The sequence below is a fragment of the Setaria italica genome, chromosome IX, assembly GCF_000263155.2.
Source record: "Setaria italica strain Yugu1 chromosome IX, Setaria_italica_v2.0, whole genome shotgun sequence".
NCBI classification, from domain to species: Eukaryota; Viridiplantae; Streptophyta; class Magnoliopsida; order Poales; family Poaceae; genus Setaria; species Setaria italica.
The window spans coordinates 13655548-13669011 of NC_028458.1; the positions used below are offsets into that span (position 1 = coordinate 13655548).

Below are 13464 nucleotides of genomic sequence, written 5' to 3' on the forward strand. Positions count from 1 at the left end.
CCCCCCCCCCCCCCCCCCCCCCGAGCCCATGCTCTGCAGCTTCGTACGGTCTGGATGCCATATGGAACTTTCAGCCAACACGACTCGATGCACACCCTTTCAATGCTTCGCGGAATTGAACCTTTCAACACGACAGCGACGGATCGAGACGGAGCCTTGTTCGCTCCCAACTCACAACTTTAGCACTATGCAAAAAGAAGATTTCTCATCACATCAAACTTGCGGTACATGCATGGAGTACTAAATGTAGATAAAATTAAAAACTAATTGCACAATTTTGTTGTACTTTGCGAGATGAATCTTTTGAGCCTAATTAGTCAATGTTTGGATAATAATTCACAAATACAAACGAAACGCTTCAGTGTGCTATAGTGCCGGCACAGTAATTTTGACACTTCCAATTTTGACAACTAAACAAGGCCTGATTGTGGACGGGCTCTGATGAAGAATGGGTAAGCCTGCTAGTACAAGATACAGCATCGAAAAGGCAGGTTACGACTTGTACAACCATAGCAGTCCCGCTCCGCTGATGACTCTTGACGACCGTTCCGCGTCCCGTTTACACCGCTAAATGCAAACGAGCAGTCGTCGAGATCAACTCAAGACACACACCTCTGAACAGTTCAGCTATCCGCGAGCACTGTGTTCGTCCAACTGGAAATGCAGACTTTACAACGCTGAACAAATCATCCGCAGTCTTCATCGTGATGAAACTGAACAGGAAACAGTACAATTAGAGTCACTCTGCTAGTGAGGCTAAGCAATAACCGGAAATCTCAACAGCTGCTACAAAACTTCTGATTGCTCAACACGGAAATGGGAAATTGTGAATCGAGAGCATCTCAACTCTGAAGACACATGCAGCAGCAATTCAGTTATCCAAGAGTATCTCTGTTGTCTAATAACTGGCATAGTTTGGCTAGTCTGCTAGAGATCTTCCATTACTCGCGAAATCATCCACAATCAACACGAAGATGAAATCATGAAACCAATCTACGAACATTACAATCTCCCTGCCAGTTATTGAAGAACTGTAATTCTTGACGGCTATTATTGTGTAGTACCCTTCATCGCTATTTACATCACGAAGCAAGAAACTACAGAATCACTCTGCTACGTATCGTGGTAATTCTAGATAGCTAGTGAGTACTCATACTCTTTTGAGTCCTCCTCGGCACAAGGCGCGGGCGTAGCGGCTTCATCATGACGGTGGTGAACTCGTTCTTCTCGGCGAAGTCCACCTCCTCGCCGGGCACCTCCTCCCACTCGAACTCCCGCACCATGTTTGCCACGAAGTACTCCAGGTGGAGCATGGCCATGCCCAGACCCGCGCAGATCCTCCGGCCCGCGCCAAACGGCATCATCCTGATGCCCTTGGTGCCCGTCACGTCCACGCCCTCGCCGTCGCCGCCAGGAAGGAACCGCTCAGGCGAGAACTCCATCGGGTTCTTCCACTCCCGCTCGTCCCGGCCCATCTCGGCAACCATGAAGTTCACCGTGGTACCCTTGGGGATCAGGTACCCGCCGATCTCCATGTCCTCCGCCGCCTTGTGCGGCAGCACGAAGTGGCCCGGCGGGTGCTTCCGGAGGCCCTCGAGGATTACCGCCTTGAGGTACGGCATCTTGTGGACATCCTCCTCGGAGACCTCTTCCTTGTCGTCATTGGTGGCAGCTTTGATCTCGTCGTAGAGCTTCTCTTGGATTTTTGGGTTCTTGACAAGCTCCGCCATGATCCACTGGAGACCGGTGGAGGTGGTGTCCGTCCCGGCGTTGAGGAACTCGGAGCAGAGGAGGATGATCTCATCGTTGGTAAGCGGGCGATCGCCATCCTCGTGGAGCTTGATGTCGAGCAGGGTGTCGACGTACGAGTGCTCGAACGTGGTTTCCTTCTTCGGCTCGCCGCCCCGCTTCCTGTACTCGCGCCGCGCGTTGATGAGCGGCAGGTAGAGCTCCTTGATGCGCCGCCGCAGCGCCCGTGCCTTGTCGAGGCGGGCGCGGAAGAGGTGCTTGGTGACCGCCGGGATGAAGGCGAAGACGGTCATGTTCCTGGAGAGGTAGATGAGCGACTCCCGCTGCGCGGCGGCGATCGCGCGCACCGCGGGCTCATCGAGGCGCTCGCCGAAGCACATGAGCACGAGGAGGCAGAACATGGCGTACTGGAACGTCTCCACGACGCGGGGCGGCGCCGCGTCGGGCCCGGGCTCCTCGAGCTTGTCGACGAGGACGCGGCGCACCCAGGCGCGGGCCGGCGCGAAGAGCCTCACCCGCGACGGTTGCAGCGTCTCGGCGACGAGGTTGCGGCGCAGGAGGCGCCACACGGGCCCGTAGCTGGCGCGGGTGATGGTGTTGTCGTTCTCGCCGAGGAGCCTGACGGACGCGAGCCGCGGGCGGTCCGCCAGCGCGGCGCTGCGCTCGACGAGCGCCGCGTGGGCGAGGCGGCGGTCGGCGACGAAGACGGAGAGGCGCGCCCCGACGCGGAGCGCCACGACGGGGCCGTGCCGGTCGAAGAGGCGCCGAAGCAGGGGCTCGATCTCTGCGGGCGAGTTGGTGAGCCACACCACGCTGCCGAGAAGCGGCAGGGACGGCGGGCCCGGCGGGAGGCGCAGGCGCTTCCCCCGCGCGCAGACGAGTAGGAGCGCGGCGGGGAGGAGGAAGAGGAGCGCGCCGAGGAGGAGGTGCTGGGGCGCGTCCATGTCTGGCGCGTGCTTACCTGTGGATCCCCGCCTGTGGGTGCTCTTCGCGGAGTCTGATCAGGGCGCCGGCGCCGATGATGGTAACCGCCGCGCCGCGTTGCTTGGGACGGAGGTGTGGAGGCGGGCTGTGCCTGTGGGGCGTCGCTTTATAAGGGGAGTGTTCCACGTGGAGGTGATTAGCGGGGGCGCTGTGCGATCCATAGGGAGAGAATTGATCCCAATGTTACACCTCCTTAGAGCAACTTCAACCTTAAAACATTCTTCCCCAAAACTATATATTGGGACTCTTTCAATAAAATTCTTCTCCAAAACTATATATCGGGGGCTTTTCAAAAAAAATTTCCCCCCAAAATATATCACCCCACAACAGATCGCTAATAACTAACCCCAATAGTTCAAAATAGTCCATATCATCATAATTGGACCCCTTAGCTTTGTTCGGACGATGCACAACCCACTAGCCTGGCGTCGACAATGCAAAACGAGCCCGCAAACCTGGCTAACTAGAAACGCAGATGAGATGCGTTTCCATGTAGCAGGCTGCGCAAAGGGCGTCGGTGGCCCAGCTGCCCAGGCGATGCTTCGAGTCACCTCCTTCTCTGTGTCCACCGCATCCATTTGTCAGCGCCCGATATGCCGGTCATCTTCCTCCTTGAGACAAGTTCCTAGTAGGTGCCGCGCTCGTGCAACTCGAGGGCCGAAGCTCCACTGTGGTAGTGTGGTTGCAGCCTGACTCACCTCTGTCTTCATGCACGCGGTGATGCCGAGTTGCCGTGCCAAAGGTTGTGGGTGACGAGTTGTCGAGGAAGAGGGGATTTGCGGATGGTGGAGTTCGATTTGAACATGCTGGAACTCGATTCAACCTTTGCGGTCGTCGATTTCCCCTCCTGAATCGAATCCAATCGAGCTCCAACTCCAATCAAATCGAAACCCTCCAACTCGATTGGAATCGTGCATGCGGAGACTCAGGTGCTTGTCGTTGGAAGCCAAAGGAGGTGCCTGTAGCCATGCACGCCCGTGCGGAGGTAAGAAAGGCGGGGCGGCCACTGCGCAGCGCCGCCGGCCGATGCCCTGGTTTGCGTGCCCAAGAAAAAAGGTGGATTGGGGAAGAGCGCACGTCGCGAATATATGCGCAGCGAGGGTGTTTTTTTCGTGTCGCCAATCTTTTGGGGAGTTTTAGGTGGACTGTTCGAGTTCTTTTTTTTCCTTCTCTTTTTTCCCCTGAAGAAGGTATTGGGGTAAGATTAGCAGCCTTTTGGAGTTGCTCAACAGTCCATCCAAAATTTTCCTAAAAGATTGGCGATGTGGAAAAATGCCCCCTCACCCCGCATATTTTCGCAACGCGCGGTATTCCCCAATCCTGCTCCCCCGCTCGTTTTTTTTCTACAGGTGCGCTAGCCGCCGCCTGCTCGCCCCGTGCAATTCCCCTCCGGCTCTCCCCCTTCACGCTCCAGACTCATCATCATCCGCCGCTGCCGCTCTCTCTCCGCGCCCCTCGGCGATCGAATCCCTCGCCGGATCTGTTAGGTTCAGTTGCTTGGCCGTGGAGGTAGTGACCCGCAAGCGCGCGGTGCCCAGTGGCAGCGACACCTTTTCCCCGGTGGGCGGCGTGAAGCGGGTGTGGTGGGCCTCGATCGGAAGGATCCAGGTGCTCGGGGTGGGTGAGCGATGCAGATGCTGCCTGTCCCTATCCTCATCTTCGGATCACTACCCCCTGGCGGCGTCTCCTCCGCGTCGTGCCGCATCGTCGGAGTGTACTCCGGTGACCCATCGAGCGGCACCTCTTCAGCTGCGGAGTACACGCCGGCGACGCCCTCGGAGTACACCCCAGCTACACCATCGGAGTATACACCGGCGACACCATCGGAGTACACACCGGCGACACCGTTATCGAGCTTTGCCCCCTCACCGGACTACACGCTGTCACCGTACCAGAAGAGTGCTGCCAACAGGTGTTCCTGGCGCGCGAGCAGGATCAGTGCCGCCTGCATCCAGCGCTAGCTCACCTTCTCCTACTGGTGCTACTACTGATGCCGTATACTAGGAGTACGTCTAGGATGTGTTAAATTAGTCAATTGCAGTTCTAGTCTTTGTATATGCTGTGTTTATGGTGATGCCTGATGATGACTTCAGAGAACACAAATTCTCAAATTCTTATGAAGTTGTAATCTTATTATTTCGTTGATTCATAATATTTGTTAGCTGAGACCTGAGAGCGAGGTTCAATGTTGTTCTCGCTCTTTGTTCCATCTTTGCAAACGATTTTGTAATAATATTTGTTGGCTTGAAATTGTGGCGCAATGATCTTTGTCTAGGATGGTCCTCTCCACCATCTCCGATACTAGAGGGTCGGGTTCTCCGATTTTAGCACTTAGTACTAAGCTGAAAGATTAGGATACGACCAATTTAGCTGTTCAATTTGGATCGGGTGTAAATGGGCCTAATTATGATGATGTGGTCTTTTTTGAATTATTGGGGATAATTTTTAGCGTTCTGCTTTGTCTGATATGTTTTTGGGGGAATTTTTTTTAGCATAACCTCCCAGTACCTCATTTTGGGGAAGAATTTTTATGGAACTCTTGGAGTTGCTTACCCCTCATAGAGGGTCCATCTGTTAGGCCGAAGGTGTGACGAAAGAGCCAGCGGAACGAAATTTTTTCATGATTCTAAAATGTTTTTGCCGTTTTGCCATTATTTTTGTCACCGCGTGCTCGTGCTTACCCACCTGCGTGTACCCGCACTTCCTCTCCGTTAATCATGCGCGTCTACCTTCCCTTCTCCATCGTCACACCGCCTCAACTTCTCCCGCACGCCGGCCAATCAGTGATGCTACATTGGTAATCCAAAAACCAGGAGTCAAGTAGATACCTTTATGTCCCTGGACACAAACTTTATATGGTCAACTCATCACTCCTGTGAGGCAATAAAGTAACATAGCACACCGATCAACATAAGAACTAAGTACAAGGACAACCAGGATTGGAATATGAAGTGTTTCACCTCAGACCATGCCAGTCCTCTTACCAAAAAAGTCATGTGTTGTAAAGACACAGCACAATGCTCCAACACTACAACGTAATAAAATTCATAAGCAGCGCATTCTACACACACAATACAATGGAGAAAAATCATCTCAATAATTTCCCTACAATCAGGACTGGTGAATGGACTTCGCTTTATCACAATAAAAAGCAAGCAATTTTGCCTAACTTTAAGTGAGAAGCAAGATCTGTAGCTCCGTGAATGTTTGCTAGTCTCCTTCATGTACTTCTCCCAGTCCAGCAACTCCTCCTTCTCCAGCTTCTTCTTGACGCCCCCATGTGCAAAATAAAACCACAGTTAATTTGCGACGACATGCACAGCTTAGAGCACATCCAGCCCGGCTGCCCCAACTATCATCAGTGCTCCAGGAAACCAATCAACATAACAAAAGAAAGCTCCATGTATTGAAAGGCAGAGCTCCTGGCACTTACATTAAAAAAACATTAATGTGCAGCTCGGAGCACATATGTCAGCATATCCCTTTGGCCTATCTTGTCTGCTCAGGGTTTAGGAGCGAGCTCTCATCTGTATCTCGCATCTGCCGACTTGGGCACAACACCAGTTCCTGAGCACTTGGGAAACTGTCGACACAACACCAGTTCAACACCACCTAGGAGCGAGCTCTCATCTGGATCGACCCTGATGTCAAGCTCTCATCAAGGTATGGGCCAATAACAACTTGCGTGCCCTACAGCGGCATGGCATAGGTCTCCTCCATTGCCACCCTGCCGACTGTGGTAAGGGCAATGGCCAGGATCCCTCATATAGAGACAAGGGCAGGCTCTAATAACTTAAATATTTAGAATGCAAAATTTATATAGATCACACCTGTCCCATAAATTTACCAAATATTAACTACAAAAATGCTGACGTCCAAAAAAATTATCATGTTTGACAGTCATCATTTTCCAATCCTTGTAGCTTGGTATATACATTTTTTTTTTGTAAAAGCTGGAAACAATGTCATAAAGAACATCACCTGTTTTCATATGACCCTAATACATGTGCTACTACGCTGCCCTTAACAGGCATCTGAATAAACTGTTTTTGCATCTCACATGGCTAGAGACAAAAAACAAACAAACAAACGATTTTTGCAGCTAGGATCTCATACACATATCTTGTATATCCAGATTAGGGTTTAGGGTTAGGATAGAATCAAACCATTAATCAGAGAATCCCTTCCTAACCTGATAACATATTTTGCAGTGATAGAATCAAACATTATCCTTGCTCATCAAAATTCAGTATAAAGTCTCAACATCTAAAATATATCTTAATTGATGCTCATCAGTTTTGAACCAGTGCTACATTGCAAGCTTCTGAGACTTGTTGTCCATCAAGAATCCCTTCCTAACTTGATAACGCCCAAAATTGTTAGAATTTCTAATCCAATCGACCAAACCATTAGCTGACAAGTATCTAGAAATAGAAACTGCAAACAGTAAAATTTGTACCTTAGCAACTCAAGTTATTGCTCCTGACCACTTGGACATGGCAATCTCATGCTTCTTCATGTTGAATGACACTGGGTAGCACTTGAGCAATAGGAAGTCCAGAAAATTCTACCTGATACAAAATTTCACCAAAAAAACTAAGTGGCATAAAAAGAATTTGGTTTGCATATCCAATCTTCCCAAGAAAAGCCATAAAAACTTTGGTTAAATGGTAGGATAATGTAATTGGCCTATTATTGTAACTCTTTAAACTCCGCTTCTTAGCAGCAGCAGGCATTCCATTTGCAGTTGCTGCATCATCATTTTGCTGGCCCTTTATACTAAAAAGGTGTATCATTTTCCTAACAAAAGGAACTAATCAGTTATAAGTCCACAGATGGGTTAATAAGCATGGCTCGGCTTCATCTGAATATGCCTATAACTTCCAGGGATCATAATCAATGTTCAGGTACATCATTACTCAAATAAATTCCTTTAATTTTGAACAGATATGAATCATTTTTAAGAAATTTTTTGAATTGATATGAATGATTTTTTTAAAAGAGAAAAATCATGTGAAACCTCACAAAAGTTCAAACAAGAAGCACATCATGTATTTTTTGTCAATGGCTCCTCTCTATGTTCTATAAACACATCTATTCATTTCCTCTTCGATGGATATTTTTTAATGATATGATGATGCCATGTGCTTGAAAAATAAAGAAAAAACAGTGACAAAATTCACCGTGCTATATCCAATCATGAGCATTATTTGCCAAAATCACGAACCTGTCCATAATGTATACTTAGAAGATCAATTACCTTATTTTGTGTAGCCAACAATGAGTAGATCTGATTGACTCCATTCAGGGATGGTTGAAAGAACTTACCCCTGCCATTGTTAATCATTGATGTCTTTGATCTCACAAAATCTGTTAGTCTCACAACCTCTGCTAGTCTGAAAATAGGAATAATTATCAAACTCAACTCGTGTTAGTCTGACAAACCTCTTGCATTTCCAGCAACATTAATCTTATCATGAACGCAGCCTATTGTCACCGATCAAAAATCCGTGTCGGTTCTTTTCTGAAATTTGTGGCAAACTTTACGTTCAAACAGATGTGTTTAGCAAGAATCAGGCATAGCAATGTATAAAATCCAAACATCTAATGCAGACCTTTCACATTTGAGGGTAATGTTTATATGCCATAAAAGTCACGCCGACCTGAAGGAAACGCTCAGCCCCCGAGTACGAGCGCGAGGACTGGCAGAGCTATGGAGGCACGCCGCGAAAAACATAACGGAAAACCCGCGGACTCTGTCCAACGTGTGCGCCGCAATAACAGAAAACCCGCACATTCCGTCACTAGAGTTATGCCATCACGTCCTTCAAAAGCCCAAGGGCTGCGGTTCCATTTTCATTTCCATTAGCCACACTCGCATCGCTGCCGCTGCCGTAGTCCACTGAGCACACCACTGCCGCATCCGTGAACCCTAGGCCGCACCACTGTGCTTTCCAATCTGCTCGCACGCACTCCTCCACCGCCACCCAAGTCAGGTGCTGCGCTGCCGTATGCGAACCAAGAGCCTCGCGGTTATTAGATCCAAGTCACAGGGAGTAGAAATCGAGGGATGGCCCAAGCACATGCACCAGATCCATCCACATACCGGATAAAGTCGATGATGACGGAGGAGCGCATCGAGGCACTCATCGACCGGAGCCTCCTGGGGCCAAGGCGCTGCTCGAGTGGAAGGCGACCGCTAGACAGAAATTCCCCAATGAGGACAAGACGGAGACGGTGCTCTTCGCATCCTTCTTTGAGCGCAGATTCGGGATCCCGAGCGGCGACTTCTTCCGGGGTCTTCTCAACTACTACAAGATCGAACTAGAATATCTCAATCCCAACTTGATTTTGGATATCGCCATATTTATTCATCTATGCGAGGCGTAGATGAGTTCACCGTCTTCATTCATTTAGCCGAGAGGAGGGAGTTCACCGTTGTCACGAAGAAGCCGCTACGCCCGTGACTTGTGCCTAGGAGGACTCGGAGCACGAGTAGTCACTAACAACAATCTAGAATTATCTATCTATATATTTATATCTATCTATCTGCATATTAATAAAGGAATGTCAAAAGAAACTAACACGTTAACCGAGAGGATTTAAAAAGTCAGATTTGCTAATCCTCGAACGTTTGATATTTGGATTATCTATTAGTCCTAAAAAATTAGCACGATAATCGGAAAAAGAAGAAAAATATGACTGATAATCAATGTTAAAAATCTACGGCGCCTATTTGGTACGCCTATAATTTAATGACTCGGATTGGTTCTATTGGTTAAAGAGTTCCTAATAGATATGTTGTCCTTATTTGTTATCGGTGCCGAAGCTGACTTGGGTTTTAAGAAAAGAAAACCACACATGTGGGACCAGATGTTTTCTGTCCTACGAAATCGTTTGCGGCTACAGTTAGATAGCTTGTTTCTTTTGTTCCCAACGCTCTGCTTTCCTCCGTTTTGGTTTCCTTTACTTTTCCTGTGTAAAAACTTTGGTCCAAACGGGGCCTCAAGCTGCTTAAACCCAATAAGCAGCACGAACGAACAGGGAGAAGCAAAGAATCATGTGTAGTCAAATGTTGGTGGGTTGAAGCAACCAAGATTTTGAGTCCGCAAAAAGTCAGCACATCAGGAAACTAGTTGCAGCAAAAAGAGGCAAGAAATCGACTGCTAGCGCCGACTGTGGTCGCCGGCCAGCGGGCACGGTCGCAAGCCGCCGCGACAGAATGCTCCTGGATGATTTGCACAGGCTAGATGAGAGAGAGTGCGGGAGCAATGGGAGCGGTAGGCAAGAGCAGGCTATCTCGGAGGGAGCGAGCGCACTAGGAGGAGGAGGTAGGGGCATGGAGCGGCTCGGCGCACCGTCTTGCTCTTGTCACTCTGAAATGGAGGCGTAGGAGGAGAACATCATTGTATTAAGATGAAATGAAATCGAGAAAGTTGGTTACATCGACACGGAGCTGAAAGCTCACGTCAAATACATTAGACACTTACGAGTGTGCTAAGAGAGCAACCGGGTACTGCAACCCTTCTGGTACTCCCGCAGGTTTTGGTGCTCCCATCCTCCCAAGAAGCACCTCTAACACAAGAAAGGTTCAGGTGCTACCATGCTCCTAACCCACGGGTTCAGGTTTCAGAGCAGAATAGTTGCGGATCTAACTGGACTTGCACCCGTTAATATTAATGCACTGATTTTTCTTTTTTTTTTCTTCTTGCACAAATTTTTGTTCATGCTCAATTTTATCATGACGGTAGAAGATGGCAAGAATTATCCATTCAAATTTTTAGATGATTTTTTATGCATATTTTGAGGTGCATCTGCGGGTTCGGAGCACAGTAGCACCCTAACCCTTGGGAGGACCTGAACTTTCTCCCTCTAACACGGTTCTCAAGTGCACAATGAAAATATTCTAATATTTCTTTTGGGGCTCGAGCAGTTTGAAGCTGACACTCGAATTTCTCTTCTTCCTGTTGAACCCATCTTCCCCACCTCCGATGAGGCTCGGTGAGGTCCGACGAGGTTTGGCGAGCTCCAATGAGGTTAGGGGTTCGGGGGTCAGGGGTTCCGGATTTTGGGGGTTAAGACCTCATTGACGGCCTTAGAGGGAAACCCGGCGGCGGCAGGCCTGCCCGGTGGAGGTGGCGGTCGCGGGGCCAGTGAGGCCGGTGGTGGTGGAGGAGGCCGGTTGGGCCAGGTAAGGGTAGGGGCGACGATGGTGATAACGTGACGGTGCGAGGCGGGCAGCGGGGGTGACGGCGGTAGCACGAAGCGGCGGCGGGACGAGCAGGAGGTGGCTGCCGTGGGCGGGCTAGGGTCTCGTTGGAGGGCCGCACTGGCGGACCGATGGGGTCCTCCGGCAAGATCCTAGCCCGCCGCAGCGAGGCAGCGGCTCGTCTGGGTGGGAGGGCAGGGGGCGGCGGCTCATCTGGGTGGCGGCGGAGCAACATGGTTAAAGAAACGGAGCAAATGCTTGGAGGTTGAAGAAAGACTCCTACCATTCGATCTATATTCTAGGCCCATAAAAATCAGATGTCAGGGTTCGAGTGCCCCGTAGACAGCCCCATTTATCTTGTAATAAATACTTGCCAGAGTCCGACCCAAAATAGTTATCTACAATCGAAGCTCTTCAATTGCTCGCGTGCCGTCGTCACGTCAACGGACACCTTGCGTTTATCCGAACTAATCGTACTGCGACAGGATTGCCCGCCGGCGGCCGGCGCCTTATAAAACGATCATGGAAAGCCGGTCATGCCCATCTCCTCATCGTCTCATCGCAGCGACACGAGTAGAGCAACCGCGCGAACGCGAACGCCATGGAGACCTGGCTCCTCGTCGCCGCTGCCATCCTGATTCCCTTCCTCGTCCTGCTCCGTAGCAGCAGGAGCCGCCGCTTGCCGCCCGGCCCGCCGGCCGTGCCGCTGTTCGGCAACCTGCTGTGGCTGCGCCACTCGGCCGCCGACGTCGAGCCGCTCCTCCTGCGGCTGTTCAGGCGGTACGGTCCCGTCGTCACGCTCCGGATCGGGTCCCGCCTCACCATCTTCGTGGCGAACCGCCGCCTCGCGCACGCCGCGCTCGTGGGCGCCGGCGCCCGCGCTGGCCTACCGGCCCCGCGCCGCCACGAGCTCGCTCCTTGGCGTCACCGACAACATCATCACCCGCGCCAACTACGGCGCCGTGTGGCGACTCCTCCGCCGCAACCTCGTCTCCGAGACGCTGCACCCGTCCCGTGTCCGGCTGTTCGCGCCGGCGCGCGCTTGGGTGCGCCGCGTCCTCTTGGAGAAGCTGCGGGAGGCCGGGGACGGCGGCGCGCCCTGCGACATCATGGGCGCGTTCCAGTACACCATGTTCTGCCTCCTCGTGCTCATGTGCTTCGGCGAGCGGCTCAACGAGCCGGCGGTGCGCGCCATCGAGGACGCCGAGCGTGCCTGGCTGCTCTACATCTCGAGGAAGCTGAGCGTCTTCTTCTTCTTCCCCGCCGTCACCAAGCACCTCTTCCGCGGCCGCCTCCGGGACGCGCACGCACTGCGGCGGCGCCAGGCGGAGCTCTTCGTGCCGCTGATCAACGCGCGGCGGGAGTACAAGAGGCTGGCCAAGGAAGGCCGGCCGCCGACGAGTGAAACCACGTTCCAGCACTCGTACGTGGACACCCTGCTCGACATCACGCTCCCGGAGGAGGGGAACCGCCCGCTCACCGACGACGAGATCGTCGCGCTATGCTCCGAGTTCCTCAACGCCGGGACCGACACCACCTCCACCGGGCTGCAGTGGATCATGGCCGAGCTGGTCAAGAATCCTGCCATCCAGGCGAAGCTCTACGACGAGATCAAGGCTACGTGCGGAGACGGCGAGGGCGAGGTCTCGGAGGAGGTCATCCACAGCATGCCGTACCTGAAGGCGGTGATTCTCGAAGGCCTGCGTAAGCACCCGCCGGGGCACTTCGTGCTGCCGCACAAGGCGGCGGAGGACATGGACGTCGGTGGGTACCTGATCCCCAAGGGCGCGACGGTGAACTTCATGGTGGCCGAGATGGGCAGGGACGAGGAGGAGTGGGACAGGCCGATGGAGTTCGTGCCGGAGAGGTTCCTGGAGGGTGGCGACGGCGTGGGCGTGGACATGACCGGCACCAAGGGGATCAGGATGATGCCGTTCGGCGTCGGCAGGAGGATCTGCGCCGGGCTGAGCATTGCCATGCTGCACCTCGAGTACTTCGTGGCCAACATGGTCAAGGAGTTCGAGTGGAAGGAGATGCCCGGCGACGAGGTGGACTTCGCTGAGAAACGCGAGTTCACCACCGTCATGAAAAAGCCGCTCCGGCCCCGTCTTGTGCCCAGGAATTAAAGAGGATGTTTGTTAGCTTCAGTTGCGAGATTTATAGTTAGGTTATTCAGAAGTCTATACACTACAGTGTCGTGTCTATAGTTTCATGGTCATATGCCCATATGGTATTATCTCTAGGGTGAAGTTTACGGCAGTCAACACAAAAACGTTGTTTTAATGCAGTTCTCAATGGTTTATTTCCTTTACAAACGCATGACTGTGAGAGTAAGTAGCACTACAGGATGTTTGTCAAGACTATGTCATGTCTTCCTGTATAATTGAATTTTGAAATAATATAGTGTCACAGATTGGATCAATTGTTGATTGCTGAACTAATCTTGTGAGTTCATAATTGTATATTGTCGCGAAATGATTCGATACCGAGACTTGGGGCAGTTTGGATACCAGCTTGCCACG

At 51.5% G+C, this 13464-nt stretch overlaps 1 protein-coding gene and 1 pseudogene across 1 annotated transcript; one reads left to right on the forward strand and one right to left on the reverse strand.

Moving 5' to 3' along the window:
* Positions 1–668: 668 nt before the first annotated feature.
* LOC101764451 (cytochrome P450 89A2) lies at positions 669–2828 on the reverse strand. Its single transcript, XM_004982555.3, has one exon. It carries the CDS (start codon positions 2691–2693, stop codon positions 1140–1142), a length of 1554 nt encoding a protein of 517 aa, XP_004982612.1. The 5' UTR covers positions 2694–2828; the 3' UTR covers positions 669–1139.
* Positions 2829–11543: 8715 nt separating this feature from the next.
* On the forward strand, positions 11544–13085 carry LOC101764854 (annotated as a pseudogene).
* Positions 13086–13464: the final 379 nt, after the last annotated feature.